At 39.8% G+C, this 14,723-nt stretch overlaps 1 protein-coding gene across 6 annotated transcripts in view; it reads right to left on the bottom strand.

Moving 5' to 3' along the window:
• Positions 1-789: 789 nt before the first annotated feature.
• Positions 790-14,723, bottom strand: part of BCL11B (BCL11 transcription factor B) — a 91,999-nt gene continuing 78,065 nt past the window's right edge. For all 6 annotated transcript variants that reach the window (XM_021549657.3, XM_021549662.3, XM_021549659.3 and 3 more), the window contains one exon: positions 790-3,219. In XM_021549657.3, coding sequence (XP_021405332.1) covers positions 1,208-3,219 — 2,012 coding nt within the window. In that variant the 3' untranslated portion in view covers positions 790-1,207. The remainder of the gene's footprint in view (positions 3,220-14,723) is intronic.

Here is a 14,723-nt window from a genome sequence, read left to right as displayed (position 1 = left end):
AAATATGGCATTTGGCTCCTCTGAGGTTTGAAAATAATATTAAAATGCTCAAGATGTACTTTTATTGTCTCTGGGAAGAGTCACAGGAGGGGAAGAGGGAGGGAAAAACATTCCAGAAAGTGACAAACTGGCATCATTATGTTGCCATAGCTTTTAACAAGAAGAAACTATCCTATAGTAATGCACAATTAAGAACATTTCTGGGTTTTGAGTGTAGCAGCCTTCTGCATCCATGTCTTTTTTGTTGCCATAACTTTAGTGCTGAAATCCATCTAGAAAAGGCCTCTATCTTCAGCGACATTGTCAGTGCTACGTATTTGATCCAATTTCAAATGAAAGTGCTAATTTTAGAGATTGTTATCCGCTGTACAATTTTGTTTTCCCTAATCTTCAAGGTTATTTAAGAAGAGGAAAGAAAAAGGAGGGAAGGAAGGAAGGAAGGAAGGAAGGAAGGAAGGAAGGAAGGAAGGAAGGAAGGAAGGAAGGAAGGAAGGAAGGAAGGAAGGAAGGAAGGAAGGAAGGAAGGAAGGAAGGAAGGAAGGAAGGAAAAGAGAAAAAATGAAAGAAAGAAAAAGAAAGAAAGAAAGAAAGAAAGAAAGAAAGAAAGAAAGAAAGAAAGAAAGAAAGAAAGAAAGAAAGAAAGAAAGAAAGAAAGAAAGAAAGAAAGAAAGAGGAAAAAAGAAAAAAGAAAGATTTCAGTTCAAATGCTGGCTTCCTCACAAGAAATTACACACACTTAGCTTAAAATTCAACAAAGCAGCGGCCCAAAAATTATAATTTTAAAAGATATGTTTCTCTCCTACAATGCAAGTAATCTCAGGCTACGACTGGGTAAAATTAAAAAGGGATACCCAACAAAATTTTAAAAGAAATTTAAACAGAAAGAATAAAAAAAGTACCTGCACATGCCAAAAAATTACAAAAACCCAATAAATACAGAAATTATTGCACAGTTAAAAGGCTCCACAATTTTTACTGCCTTAATCAACCCTCGGGTTTAATAGAACTTTGTAGACACAGGTTATATTTAAGTGCCAAAGTCTGGCACCTTACCATAGTTATGCTAAGTTATGTTTACGGAGGCAAGTTAGGTCATCTTTTCTCAGTTGGCAATAGTTAAACTGTACAAATAAAATGTTACCTAGACCCCTGAAATTTAACCTAGTGGAGGTGGGGGCAGGGGGGACGGGGGGAGGGGGGTGGGGCCTTAGCTTCTTTCTGCCTGCTCAATTTTGACGTCATTTGTCAGCAAATGTTCTCCATGCCACTTTTTCATGTGTTTCTCCAGGGTGCTGTAAACACTGAAGGGCATCTGGCAAATGTCGCAGCGGTAGACCTCCTTCCCTATCTGGCCATGCGTTTTCATATGGCGCGTCAGCTTACTGCTCTGCGCACATGCATAGTTGCAGAGCTCGCATTTGTAAGGCCGCTCTCCAGTGTGGCTCCGACGGTGTACCGTCAAATTGCTGCAGTTCTTAAAGACCTTGCCACAGTACTCACATGTATCGCTCCTGCGTCCCTCCTTCGAACTGGGTCGCCCGGGGCCAGGTCCACTGATGTGGGGGGTGCTGCCTCCGCTCGCCGTGCCGCTGCGCCCTGAGAGCCCCCCGTCCAGCATGTCCCCCGGCGGAGTGGAGAAACGCAGGCTCCCGTTCTCCGATGAGTGCTCGGAAGAGGTCGCGAAGGGGGATTGTCGGGAGTCTGTGAATCCGAGGAACGGATCCTTCATGAAGTGCCGCGATGCTGCGTACCCTACCAGCCACTGGGAGTAAACGTTTTCGGAAGGTATTATCGTTGCTGGTGGCAAGTCCAAATCTTTCTCTACCTTTATTCTTTTAGAGGAATTGTTTAAACTGGGGCTCGTGATAGGTGTTGGCTTGCGGGGGAACAAGTTTGGGAAGGGTTCACCCGGGCCAAAGTTTCTTCCATTGACCGTACCTTCCTCAGTGCGGTCCAGCTCTCCTACCACTGAGTCTTCGTCACCTGGATCTCTCTGACAGAGGTCTCGAGGACACAAGTCTCGCTGGTCAGAGGACCTTTTCATGAAGCTACTCCTCTTCTGTTTCTCAGCTAACATGTCGTTATATTGCTGAATGGCACCTAGACTTACATTCTCAATGACTTTTCCCAGGACGAGGGACTTCTCATCTGGCAGTGACTTGGAGCCGTTTTCTCGGTTACGACTCAGCTCTGAGTCCATACTAAAGCTCGACTCTGGCCGGCTCTCATTTTCAAGCTCCTCTTCCTCCTCCTCCTCCTCTTCCTCTTCTTCGTTGTCATGGCCCAGGGAAGGATCGCTTTCGTTCCTGAAATCTGCCTCACTGGATTTCAGTCCCTCTCCAGTGAGCTCACTTGTGCCTGGCTCTGGGGAACTAGTGGTGGACAGTCCATCATCTGACCTGCCCGTCATGGAGCCAGCTTTATGCATATGCGTTTTCATGTGGCGCTTTAGCTTGCTGGCCTGGGAGCAAGCATGGTCACAGAGCTGACACTTGTAGGGCTTTTCTCCTGTGTGACTGCGCCGGTGCACGATAAGGTTACTCTGGAACTTGAATGTTTTTCCACAAAATTCACAGGACTTGCTCTTGGCCTGAGGCTGGGGAGGCGTAGTGCTGCTAGGGGGCATGGGGGGCAGTGGCGGGGTGCTCAAAAAAGGTGATTTAGGACTTGGCTGGAAAGGATTCAACAGACGATGCATAGGGTTGGTGCGACTGGGTGAGACTGGCGGAGGGGTGGAACTGTTTCCTGCCAGCTCTCGGAGCCTTCTGGAGAAATCCATCGCTGGGGACTCAATTGCCATGGGGTTTAAACGCATAACTCTGTCAAAGGCACTGGGATGCTGGGCAACTAACCCCATTTCTTCGGCACTAAGGCGATGTGGATCCAGATGATGACGAGGCGGTGGGCTGAACAGCGGAGGCGTGTTTGGGAGCCGACCCTCACCAAAGCCAGGGTGTTCACGCAAGATGGGTCCTGTCATGCGCAAAAGGTTGAAGGGATTGTTGTCTCCAAGAAAATTCATCAGTGGGGACTGTGCAACAGTCTCCGGTCCCAGAGGAGGAGGGATGGTGATGCGTGGAGTAAGGGAACTGTTTGAAGGGCTTGTTTCCAGGTAGATGCGGAATCCATGTGTGTTCTGGGCATGCTGAAGCAAGAACCAAGCGCTATTAAAAGGCTGCTTGCATGTTGTGCAAATATAGCTTGAAGGCTCATCTTTACCTATAAAAGAAAAAACAGAAAGAACACTTAAAAAATAATACAGCAGAGAACATTTAAATACAGTTGGCATTCACTTCATTTTGCTAACACACTTCCTCCTTGGCATTTCTGAAAGAAGGATTTAATTGCAACGTATTGACTGATATAAATTGTTGAACAGCACCTTTAGTCACCGCACTTATTCACTTAACATGTATGACAAATATCACACATACGCATTTGTGCTATATAAGTTTACATCCTCTAATTTGCAAATAAAACCTTCTTTTATGACGTGTAAGGATCCAAATCCTTTCATGTGTTTATTCCACAAAAAGGAATTTGTTTCAAGGGATTTATGACTACAGACAAAAACCAAGAAAAATGCAGTGCGGTAGGTTTTACAAGGCACCTGTAAGGACCTTCAGTGTCATTTTCACTCTCTTATTTTACATACTTCATGCAGAAGTCCCCTGAGATCTTGCTGAATTTAATTTATACATGCTTAAGTCATGCCAGCACTTCCATTTTTAAAATATTATGTAGCTATTTAGCCACAAAAGTCCTATTCAAGTCAACAGGAGCTTGGAAAACATACCCTTGTATAAACCACTTTGACATTCTTTTTGCCAAAACACCAAGAAGCCACTCAAATGAAACATCCGGTAATCAAAGCCGACAGCACAGTTGCAATTAACAGTAACAAATGTCGGGCCATGCTTGAACCAGGTCCCAAGAATTTCTGAGCCTGAGCCTGCCCTCCAATGCAGAAATGCTCACCAGAGCCAAAAACACTGTTCTGTTTGCTTTTCTAGCCTCTTGGAACAACTGCATAAAGGTGGAAAGCATTCCTTTAACCTTGATTCAGCTTTACATAAAGGACAGGTGTGGACAAGTCTGCATCACAGTCATAATTTTGCTAGCTAGAAAATTCTGGTCCTGGGCACAATGTAAACTATGTGATATCTGCAAAAAGCATTTCCCGGCTTGCCCCCCCCCACCTCCTTTTTTTAATGCCTCTGCAAGACTCTGATAAATTCATAAATATGTGTCAACTTGAAAATCATGATGCAGGATTTGTTTTGTTGTTTGTTTTTAAATGAGTGGGAGGCTTCCTGAAAAAAACCTGACCATTTTGGAAAGCCAAAAATTAATTCCTTGCTTGTTTGTTTGTTTATGATAGCACATGCTTTGTCTAGCAATGGCCCCACTGAACCTAAAGGCACTAAACTTCCTGAAAGCTCAGTACTTGAACCAAACTTCCTGCCTGACCCATTACGGAACCAGGACCCAAGCAATGCCTGATTCAGCCCCTTCACAGGAGCTCAAATCCAAAGCTGAACTAACACACCCTTTCTAGACAGGAGGCTGCCATTCCCCAGAGCCTGTTGCATGAGCTTGAAAATGAAAGCATTTATAAAGTGAACAGAACCATATTATTGAAACTACCTTGTAAAGAGGAATGACTCGTAGCAGACCAAAAAAAAAAAAAAAAAGTAAAACAAGAAACAAAAACCAAATATTAAAACTCGGGCACATAAGAGAAGCTGATTGAATTCCCCTCTTCTGGCTGTTGCAGGAATGACTGCTGCTAACAAAACCTACAAAACCTTAGACAAGGAGGCTAGAAGATTATCTGCCTACCAATCAGTCTGCCAGTTTATTTAATCTTATCAACCAATATGCATCCATAACAGCATAAAGGAAAAGGCATGTATCAGATTGAGATTTATTTACAAAGGTAGGTGATAAATGTGGTGCAAATCTTCATGCATTTATTGATTTAGTAGGGCTGTGGATAGCAACTTCAAACCCTGATTTCACTGAAGCTTCACAGCCAATAAAAAATGTTCACAATACAGTAGACATTTCTGCCTGGCTTATGTGGCCCCCATGCACTGGACCCACACTCTGTGTCTGTATGTGCCAGACATAGTTGCTTTGATTAATTTCTAACAATCACTATTGGAAAAAAAAAAACAAGTTTGGGAACTGCCCTTGGCTTGGAAAAAAGTGCCCGTAACTGCTATTGACATTAATGAAAGCCACATACAAACATGGAAAGGAACTGATACATTATCCTTTAAAAATCTATTCAGCACTGAGGCAGTTAGGAAGTTTTATGTCAGCTTTGCAGCCAAAGCAACAGTAAAAGCTCCCATTATTACGTCAAATATTTAAATTTCTGTTTCTTACAGAAATATTATGAAAATGTCTAGACCTTTAACTTTTCTTGCACAGCAACATGTGTAGTATAAAAAGTGACAGAAATCACTGAAGCAAACTAAAGTATATAACATACTCTGTCAAAAGATTTTTTAAACAATATGTTTTACCTCAGCTCACCCTAGAATAGATTTTAATAAAGCCCCTTACAAAGTGTGATCTAATAGCAAATGAAGTGCAGCATCTTACAAGGTCATATATCTTCAAATTAAAGAGTGCTCTGCACCCTTCACCTTCACTTTATCCACTCTAATTAATCGATTTATTACCCACAGCTGTTCAATTCTTTCATTTTTAAAGTAACAGCATGCAGTCTTTTTTTGTTATGGGGTTTTTTCTTTAAAAAAATAAAATGACTGAGTGTCTGTGTATGTGCATGCTTTGCTTAGCTCAAGAGCTGACAGGAGGAAGAAAGCAGCTGTGTATTAGGCGACAATAACAGCAACATGTTTGCTTCAGAAAAGGCACATATGTAAGAAGGAAAATTCCTGAGCAGGATGAGGATCAAGGCCAACCTAAAACTGAAATGGCTGATTAAAAAAATTACCCTCAAAATGGCAGCTGGCTGGATGCTTGCTATTACATGTTACATGGAACTAAGACATTTTTGTTTGTTTTGCTCTCCAAAACCTCACCTCCATGAAATTCAAGAGAGGAAAGTAAGTCCCCACCTTTTTAGTTTTCTTTCAAAATTACAAAATTAGTGCTACTAGTGATCTAAGATTTATATGCTAACAGCCATAGGTCTTCTCTACCTTGTTTGTTTTGTTTAGCTTTTATGTTCCTCAGGGCTCCTCTTCAGGAGACCTCAGCACAACAGCAAAGTTGACTGTAGGCTACCTGGCTACTAATCACTGACTGATTCATGGATGTTCATATATGCATACCTGTATATACTTTTTTTCACAGCTCTCAAAGACTCTCCCCAGACTCCCTCTTTTAAAAAAATAGGAAAAAAAAAAAAGTTAATTACCATATTATCACTTCATGGTTATCTTGCCTAAAAGTTGCCCTGAGCAGTGTAGATGCCCACTTTTAAGAACAGAACAATGTAAAAAAGACTTTGAAGATCCTCTCCGAACATTTTTATGTTCAAAAACTTGCTAAATATTTTAAACATGCCCAGAAACAGCCATGTATTGCTCAAGAATGATCCTTATATTTAATGAAGCACCTACACTATAAAAGTCTTTGTTATAAGGCTATTTTTGATATATAGCTATCTTAATCCCTTGCCACCTGCACTGAAGTCTGTCTAAATACCCACTTTATGACAACTACCTATATAGTCTTTGCCATATGCAGTCTTTATCACTTTAGCATGTGCTTCACTTTGAGCATGTGAGTAATCAACATCAGTGAAACTTAAGCATAGGCTGAAGTGCTCTGTTGGATGGTGATGAAATTATTCATGTGCTTAGAGTAAAACACAAGCCAAGACTTCATTAATACTGTTCTATGAATTGCACATGGTTTCAATCCTACAGCCTGTAACTAGGCTTGCATTGCAGGGCTAAGAGCTGAAGTATAATTCTTTATTTTTACAGTAGTTTGTAGATATGATGTATGTACAGAGATGAGACATCCAGGTCACAGTTCCTGAGCAATCAATTGTAGCTTCCAGGTTGCAGTAAAGCCAAACAAATACTGCCAGTTTAGACATGATAGAGTTTTGTAGGGCTGAATCCTAAGACTGCTGAAATGGTATTTCAGGTATTCAGAAATGCCATTTAAAGGCTAGGAAGAATTGTGAAATTAAAGAATGAGAGGACTGGAATAAACCCTAAGGTTTGACCTCATCCAATACCAGCCCTCCTGTCATGGGCAGGGACACCTTTCATTAGACCAGGTTGCTCAGACTTCCATCCAGCCTAGCCTTGAACACTTCCAGGGATGGGACATTTGTAACTTCTCTGGGTAATCTGCTCCTATGCCTCATTTTTTCCTAATATCTGGTCTAAACCTACTTTCTTTAAGTCTTTGTCCTTTGTCCTGTGACTACATGTCCATATCTATGAACCTATTCATATATATGCCAGCTGCTCCAATATCCCGCTTCAAAGGCCACCAAATGGAAAGCCTACAATCTTTTAAAAGTCTACCTCATTCCTTGACTCCTTTACCATCATTAAGATTCCCCAAGTGCCTAATCTAAATCTTTCTTCCTGCAATTTAAGATCTTAATATATTATTCTATCCAGATGTACATGCAAAACACAGGAAAAAAATTAGTCTGCACCTCATAGTTATCATCCAACCCAAGGATTTGCAGCTGAACCACTTTGTGCTTTTAGCACCCCCTTCTCTCAATTTGATTTGGAAATGTTGAGGGAGAATTCACTTTGTATTGGAGTAGTCAGTAGCCATGTTGACTATTTTCAGTATAAAAAAAATTGTCTTTCCAATTTGAATTGCTGAGTTCAACTCCCAACAGTTAGATCTTGCTGTATTTTTACCCTCCCAAAGCAGGTAATTTTAAACTTTGAACTTATTGAACACTGTTGCCTTTTCTGAATAATATGACAAAAAGATGGTCTTTTCCAGAAATATTAAAATGTGTTTCCTCGATTAGTGCATGTTAGATTATGTTCCATTCAAAATGTCAATGCAATAATGAGCCTTCTTCTCTTTCGTGAACAGCTCTAAACAAAGCTGAATTCCAGCCCTCCCTTTCAAATTCTGCCCTTACAGGAGACAGTGAGAAAACACAGGTCAGAACAAAACTAGACTGGGTCTGTAGACATCCACCCCACTGCACCAGTCAGCCTGAACCCCTGACTTATCTGTCCCCTGCAGTCGGACTTGTATCATTTAGTGATATGCAGATCTTCCTTGCCCAGTTGGTACATAACTTTATATTTATGCTGAGCACCTTTACCCTGGAGATAAAAATTTCCCTCAAAATATCCTCAGTTATTCTGGATACCATCAAACAATAACCAGTGTGAGATATGAACTGTTGAGAATTCATTATTTTCTGCTGAGCTACAGTGACATCCAGTGCCTTATGAATCCTCCCCTCAGCATGCCTGAATAATTCCATTAGCAGTAACAGGGAATGAACTCCCCCTCATTTTAATCACCCACCCATAACCCCTGCCAGGACTGCAGTGAGGACCTGCAGTCAGGTCCATATAACCACTGCCATTCCTTACCTCTAGCAGTACTTTCCAGATAATGTTTCTGGCTCCATTTTACAAAGTTAAAACAGCAGCAATAAAAATGTTAAGGAATTTTAATGTTGGTTTACTGCACCTTTAGAAGTTCAGGAAAAGTAGAAACTTGCAAGCTTTAAAGAAAGGACACCTTTTATTGTAGCACTCAGGAACAGACATGTATCAGGTTCTTACAATCTTTCCTCCAATATTACTCTCTCCTCCACCACTTGATTTTTAATGAACATTTAAATAATTACTCCTTGTTATTATGATGGTTACTCTAATAATACCAATAAAGGTAGCATGGATGCTCCATAAAAAAACACACCTTTAATTGAATTATTATTAAATTAAAATGCCATAATTGAGAACACAATTTTAATAAGTCTCCTTATAAGACCAGCTGACATTAAAGAGAAGGGCATTAAATACTGGAAAGATTTAGTGTTGCATGGTGAAAAAAAAATATAATCATAAGTGGTTTGACAGATCACCCAGACAAGGGCCAAATGCTTTTCAGGTGTCTGAAGTGTGGATCTGCTATGTGACCTATATCAGTTCATGCTTGGTGCTTGATTGGGTCTGCACAAATATCTCTAATATAGGAATTTATGCTGAAGGGATTTCATAAGCCATATTATAATTTTAAATTTTCCAAGTTAGCAAGAACTTTTACTTACCTATGTTTATAATAGAATAAACATTATTTGAGCACACAAAATATTGAGAGTTTTATCCTCCCTTCCTGCATTCAGAAAAACATGGGCAGTTTGGAAGTGCTACTACCTCCATTTCAAAAGGACTGACAGACTCAATAAAAATTAAGACAGAAATACAAAGTAGGGCCCAAGTATGGGCATGAATCACCATTGCCAGTCCAATGCCAGTCACTAGCTTTAAACTGCAGACACAAAGGTCCCATATCTCTTTTCACCTCTCTTAATATTAGTTCTGTTTTGATGGCAGCAAGATTGAAAATGGAAAACAAGCACAGCTCTATCCCCAGAGCTAACACAGTTCATCCATCCCTATACTGCCTCATCTAAAGAAAGGGCTCAAGAGAGTCTTGCAGCACATCCTGCTGAGGGTTATGGGGACTATCACCAACAGTTCATGAAGTTAGCGTCAATTAGAAGCTAAAGTTGGTATTTTATGACTTAACAAGTCGCCTGCAGTCTCACAACCCACGCACCTCCATTTCTACACTCAGATAAACAGCCCTGGTCTCCTGTAAATCTCAGACAATCTGAAGTGCATCTCAGTCAAGAAGAGTAGGTGAAAGTTGAGGTGTAAAAGCCCAAGCATGAGGGGCCACAGGGCCTGTCATCATCTGGAAATGGGGAATCTCAGGATGAGGTCAGTGAAAGGAAAGAATGTGACAGGGAAACAAAAATGAAATGTTTTTAAGAGGTGGATGGAAAATCAAGGGTGTCTGAAGAAAGAAGTAATCGTGAGGTGTTGCTCCTCAGAATCCTATTTCCTCCCATACAAGGCCCAGTTCTCTTTTCCTACCTTGCCTCTTGATAGCCTATCTCCTCCAGTGCCATCTTCAACAGAAGAAAAATCACGACTTCATGCAATATTCTTCTCCCACACACTGCCTGTATGTTTTACAGCTTTCCCCATCCTCTTTCTACCTTGACTAGTGGGACTGCAAGCTCTCAACAGAGATTATGCAAGAAGCTTTATGCCAAGAGAACCTACACACTCCACAAGACTCTATTATTCCCTGCACTGATTTTGATTAGTGATGTGAATATTCTTGAGAGCATGGAAAATATCTACAGTAGTAGTGGTTGACACAAATATCAAAAATTATTAATATTACACTACTGTTAGCAATGTACTATTCTTCTTCATGTGCTAAAGCCAACTGTCAAACTCTAGTTTTGGTGGATTAAGTGCTGCCCCACTTTTGGGAAACTATTTTATTTTCTGAAGCCATTACAGCAGTGGTTTTTCCCTATTAGGCAGAACTGTAAATAATCTGTTTGTCAATCTTGTATTAATAAATATCTATTTTGCCAAATTAACTATGTTATTAAATGAGGGGAAAACCAAATGGATTAATCACCAATACAGATCTGAGAAGTCAGACTGTCATGCTACCTACAGCCAACCTTTCAGAATTCCAAGAACAAAGAGCATAAATCCTTAAAATCTTAGCGCTATCAAGCTGATACACCTTACCAAACTCTGATTTGAATTACCCTGCTATGAATTCAAAATAGCTGTGATGATCACCAAAGCAGACTTTTTAAAATTTTTCCAGATAAACCACACCAGGTTGTCACTAACAAGGATCTTAACTAGACTTACATAAATATACCAAGTTGCAATTCATTTGGTTATTTTCATTGAACTTTCCCCAGCAGCGTATTATATGTCCTCTCTGGCATTTATATTTATAAAAAAGGAGGAGGCTGCAGGCAGACTACAGCCATGCATAACACAAACAGATGCTTCCTGCTTCTTAATGGACATGGGCGACCTTTGGCTGAAGCAGCTTGTGTTCAATGGTCCCATTTTCTGTGAGACTTAATCATACCTCAGATCTGTACTGCCAGATTCACATAAATGAACCAAATGCACAGCTCAGTTTAATTTCTAGTGCGTTACAAAATGGTAATACTATATTTTTAGGTATAAAATGTCACTAGGCATTTTGGGCCACTTCCTTCTGGATGTCCAATTTCTCATTCCTTAAAAGAGCTTCTGGCTTACTGGAAGTTAATGTTCAGCCTACAGAAGTATAAGAAATGCTTTTACTTAGTGCAGAAAAGGAAAGAAAAATGGGTTGCAGAAGTTGGAACTTGTGACACAGGGATTTTTACCCAGAAGCACTATTTAAATGGAAGATAAAAAAAACATGTTTGTCTTCTCTGAACACCTTCTCCTAATTGGTGTTAAATCTAAAATGCAAAGGCAATTTATAAAGCAGAGGAAGGGAGAAGTGTGAAAAGTAAGGAGCAAACAGGAAAATCAATATTAAAAGATCAATAGTGAATGAGTTAACTTTTAAATTAGCCCTTTGTGATACAACAGTTTCAACTAACTCCACCTTTAGCATCTAAACAGCTTTGTGTCTTTTAGATTGTTTCTTTGAACCTAACACATCAACCAGCAGACTGAACGGATGTTTTACAAACCTGCAGCATAAAATAGTGAAAGCTATCAGCTAAAATGGGGATGGTGATACAGAGGGGCATCTTACCCACTCGTGAGATTAAAAGACCATAGGACTACTCGTGTCTGGTGGTTTAATATAGAGGATCCCATTTACAGCACTCATGAAAAACCCTTGTACTGCTCAAGGACACTTTTAGGCCTTTTCTTTGCATAAGGTATTCAAATGTATTTGAAATAATGTCAGTCTTTTCTACAACATATGAAATATGCCAGCAGCTTCCCTTTAAATCGGTTTCCTGTAAGCAGTTTTGTTTGAAAACTGGCAAGTGCTGGGATTTTTTTTTCCCACTGACTTCTAAGGTGCCATTTTCTCATCTTACAGTCAAGAATTCTCAGTAATCTGAATAGGAACTAAATGGAGGGTACATGAAGGAAATTGTCCATGTCACATAATGGAAAAACAAAGAGTAAATTAGAAAACAATAAAAAAAGCCAAAGGGTGAAAACAAATTTTCCTGGGATTTTTTTCCCCAGGAGTACTTCTGTCTGTTTTACTACAACTATTTCTTAAGGGTATTAGGTGTCTATTCATAGTCACTAAATAAAATAGCATTTTTGTTTTAATTTATTGCTTCTTTAACAAATGCTAGCTCCCATCTCTGCTTCTTTAAATCCACAAAATCTCCACATTCAAGCCTAAGAAGTATTGTAAAGGCTGTAAATCTTGTTTTAATGGAATGTACATTTAGCTATGAGGAGATAATTGACGTTATGGAGGGCCTAGATGCTGAATTATATAGGTTATCTAATACAAAGGGGACTCATTACCGAAGCACTACAAACAAGTAGTAATATATGTATATTGTTCTGAGTGGCGTTATAGCAAAAGTGTTCAGGTCTGCAGGGATTTATAAAACACAAGAAAACAGCAGACATGCACTTGTAAATTTGTCTCATTTGTCTCTGAAGTTAAAGGTTATTCCCTTGATCTGAATTTGTAATAAAAACATGCTAGACTAAGGTTTGTAGAGAATGTTTGAATATGTAAATTGTGTATAATGATAGGCAATTATAGGGTAAAAACTGGACCTTATGAATGTTAGAGAATTGCATGGAGCATCAAAGTATTTTCCTTCAGATGAAATATTTATCTTTTATGCATGTTATAAGCACTTTTTCAAAGGTATTCAGCAACCTATTTGAGCAGAGAGTTGACAAAAATCAAACCATTACAGCCAGCTAAGGCTGTGGGCTTATGCACAGGAGAAGCCACAGCTTTTTACAGAATATACATAATAAATCTCTTGAACTAATGGTTCTGGAGATGGATCCTCAAGGACAAGTTCCACTGATTTTCATTCCGTTGGATGAAAGCTGGTCAGATGTTCCTGGATTTTTTTAAAAAAAGCTATGGGGGTGGAAGTGTAGGGAGGGAGACTGCAGAGAATAACTAGGTAAGAATGTGAATTTTCTTGGATTGATTCAATGAAGCTCCATTTTCCCTCCAGTTCATTGGCTGCTGTTTTCAGGGAATAATAATAATAAAATTAAATTAAAAAAAAAAAAAAAAGAACGGTCCATCAAGATAGAAAGGACTAAAGCCAGCAGATGATACTATAGTTTATGCTACTGAAGATAAGGTTTTCTCCTTCTCTGAGCACGACAGTCTGTTCAGGTTAACCAACTGCAGTGTTAGAATAACTCCAGCCGACTTGTCACAGAGTACAAAAGTCATCAGCAACTGAATGTTCTTTTCTGCACCGCAATTAAGACGAATCAATACGACGTGCCACAAATGGTATTTTACTCTCAATAAGAACTCGGGCTGAGTTTATTCAGAATATTTTAGCGCTTCCCCAGGGGATTTTGGTCCGACGCAGATGGCAAATAAAGTACTCAGCCTAGGGCTAGAGCACATTATGCTAATTCTAATGTCAGATGTACTTTAATATACAGCTCTATTTAATCACCCCATTATTTCACATTTCCATATGAAAAACCTGCGGCACTTCTGCAGAGCTTTCACTCTGCGACAATGCCAGCTTCCTTCAACTCGCTCACTGTGAAAGAGAAAAGAAGACTGGTCATTCTCGCCAGTCAAAATGTTACAGTTTCAAAGTTTCAGTATTCCTGAATTTAAAGTGGGTCTTCCAGTGCAATTAGCAAATCGCTCGGCTAGAATGCTGATATGTACAAAATGCTAAGGAGGTGTGATTGAAAAAAAAAAAAAAAAATAACAGCCCTCCCTCTCCAGCTCATCTGCTCAAGCATACAGACATAGGCAGGCACGTACCTCAAACCCGCTTGCAGAACAGTAATAATAAAAATAATGAAAATATTTTCATAGTGCAATTCAACCAATATTCTCAACACTTGTCACTAAAACGTTGCTATTCCCGGCTGTGTGGCTTCCGTTACTTAGAAGAACAGACATGGCTGGCACAGCTGCCAACCTACAGATGTCTCTGAATAAAACCTTCCTTGTGTATCAATAATTTTTGCCTGCAACAAACTACACCTCTAATTAGGTTTTTGAAGCCACATACCTTCAATACAGGCCACTACCCAAATTACCTGCAAATTTACCTTGATGCCCCTTCTCTGGTGACCACAGAATTTGAAGCTTGATTGTAAAATGTTTTAAAACTGGATTTACATTGAAAGGAATGAAGGAAAAGACTTTGCTGTGGAGCAGTTTTTCAAGCCATGTAGGCTTTCAATGTGCAGACAGGGAAAGCAGAAGCAGTCGTTGGAGCACTTCTTCAGCATCCAAGATTTCCCTTATGAATAATTCTGTGAAGGAACTTTAATTCAGCATGTATGTACAACCACCAGTGAAATGAGTTGCATGGTCTCAACAAAACCTTCCCTCTGTTTGGCATAACTGGGGCTGCATGACAGCCAGTACTGCTCCTCAGCGAGAGCCAGGTCAGGCCTAGATTATACAGAACTGTTATTAGAGGAATGTATGAAGCTTAAGTCGATAATTTTGTAATCTTTTCATTAAACCTA

The sequence above is a fragment of the Lonchura striata genome, chromosome 6 (genome assembly GCF_046129695.1).
Source record: "Lonchura striata isolate bLonStr1 chromosome 6, bLonStr1.mat, whole genome shotgun sequence".
Lineage (NCBI taxonomy): Eukaryota > Metazoa > Chordata > Aves > Passeriformes > Estrildidae > Lonchura > Lonchura striata.
Note: the sequence above shows the minus strand (reverse complement) of the source record. Positions and strands in the feature narration are given on the sequence as shown.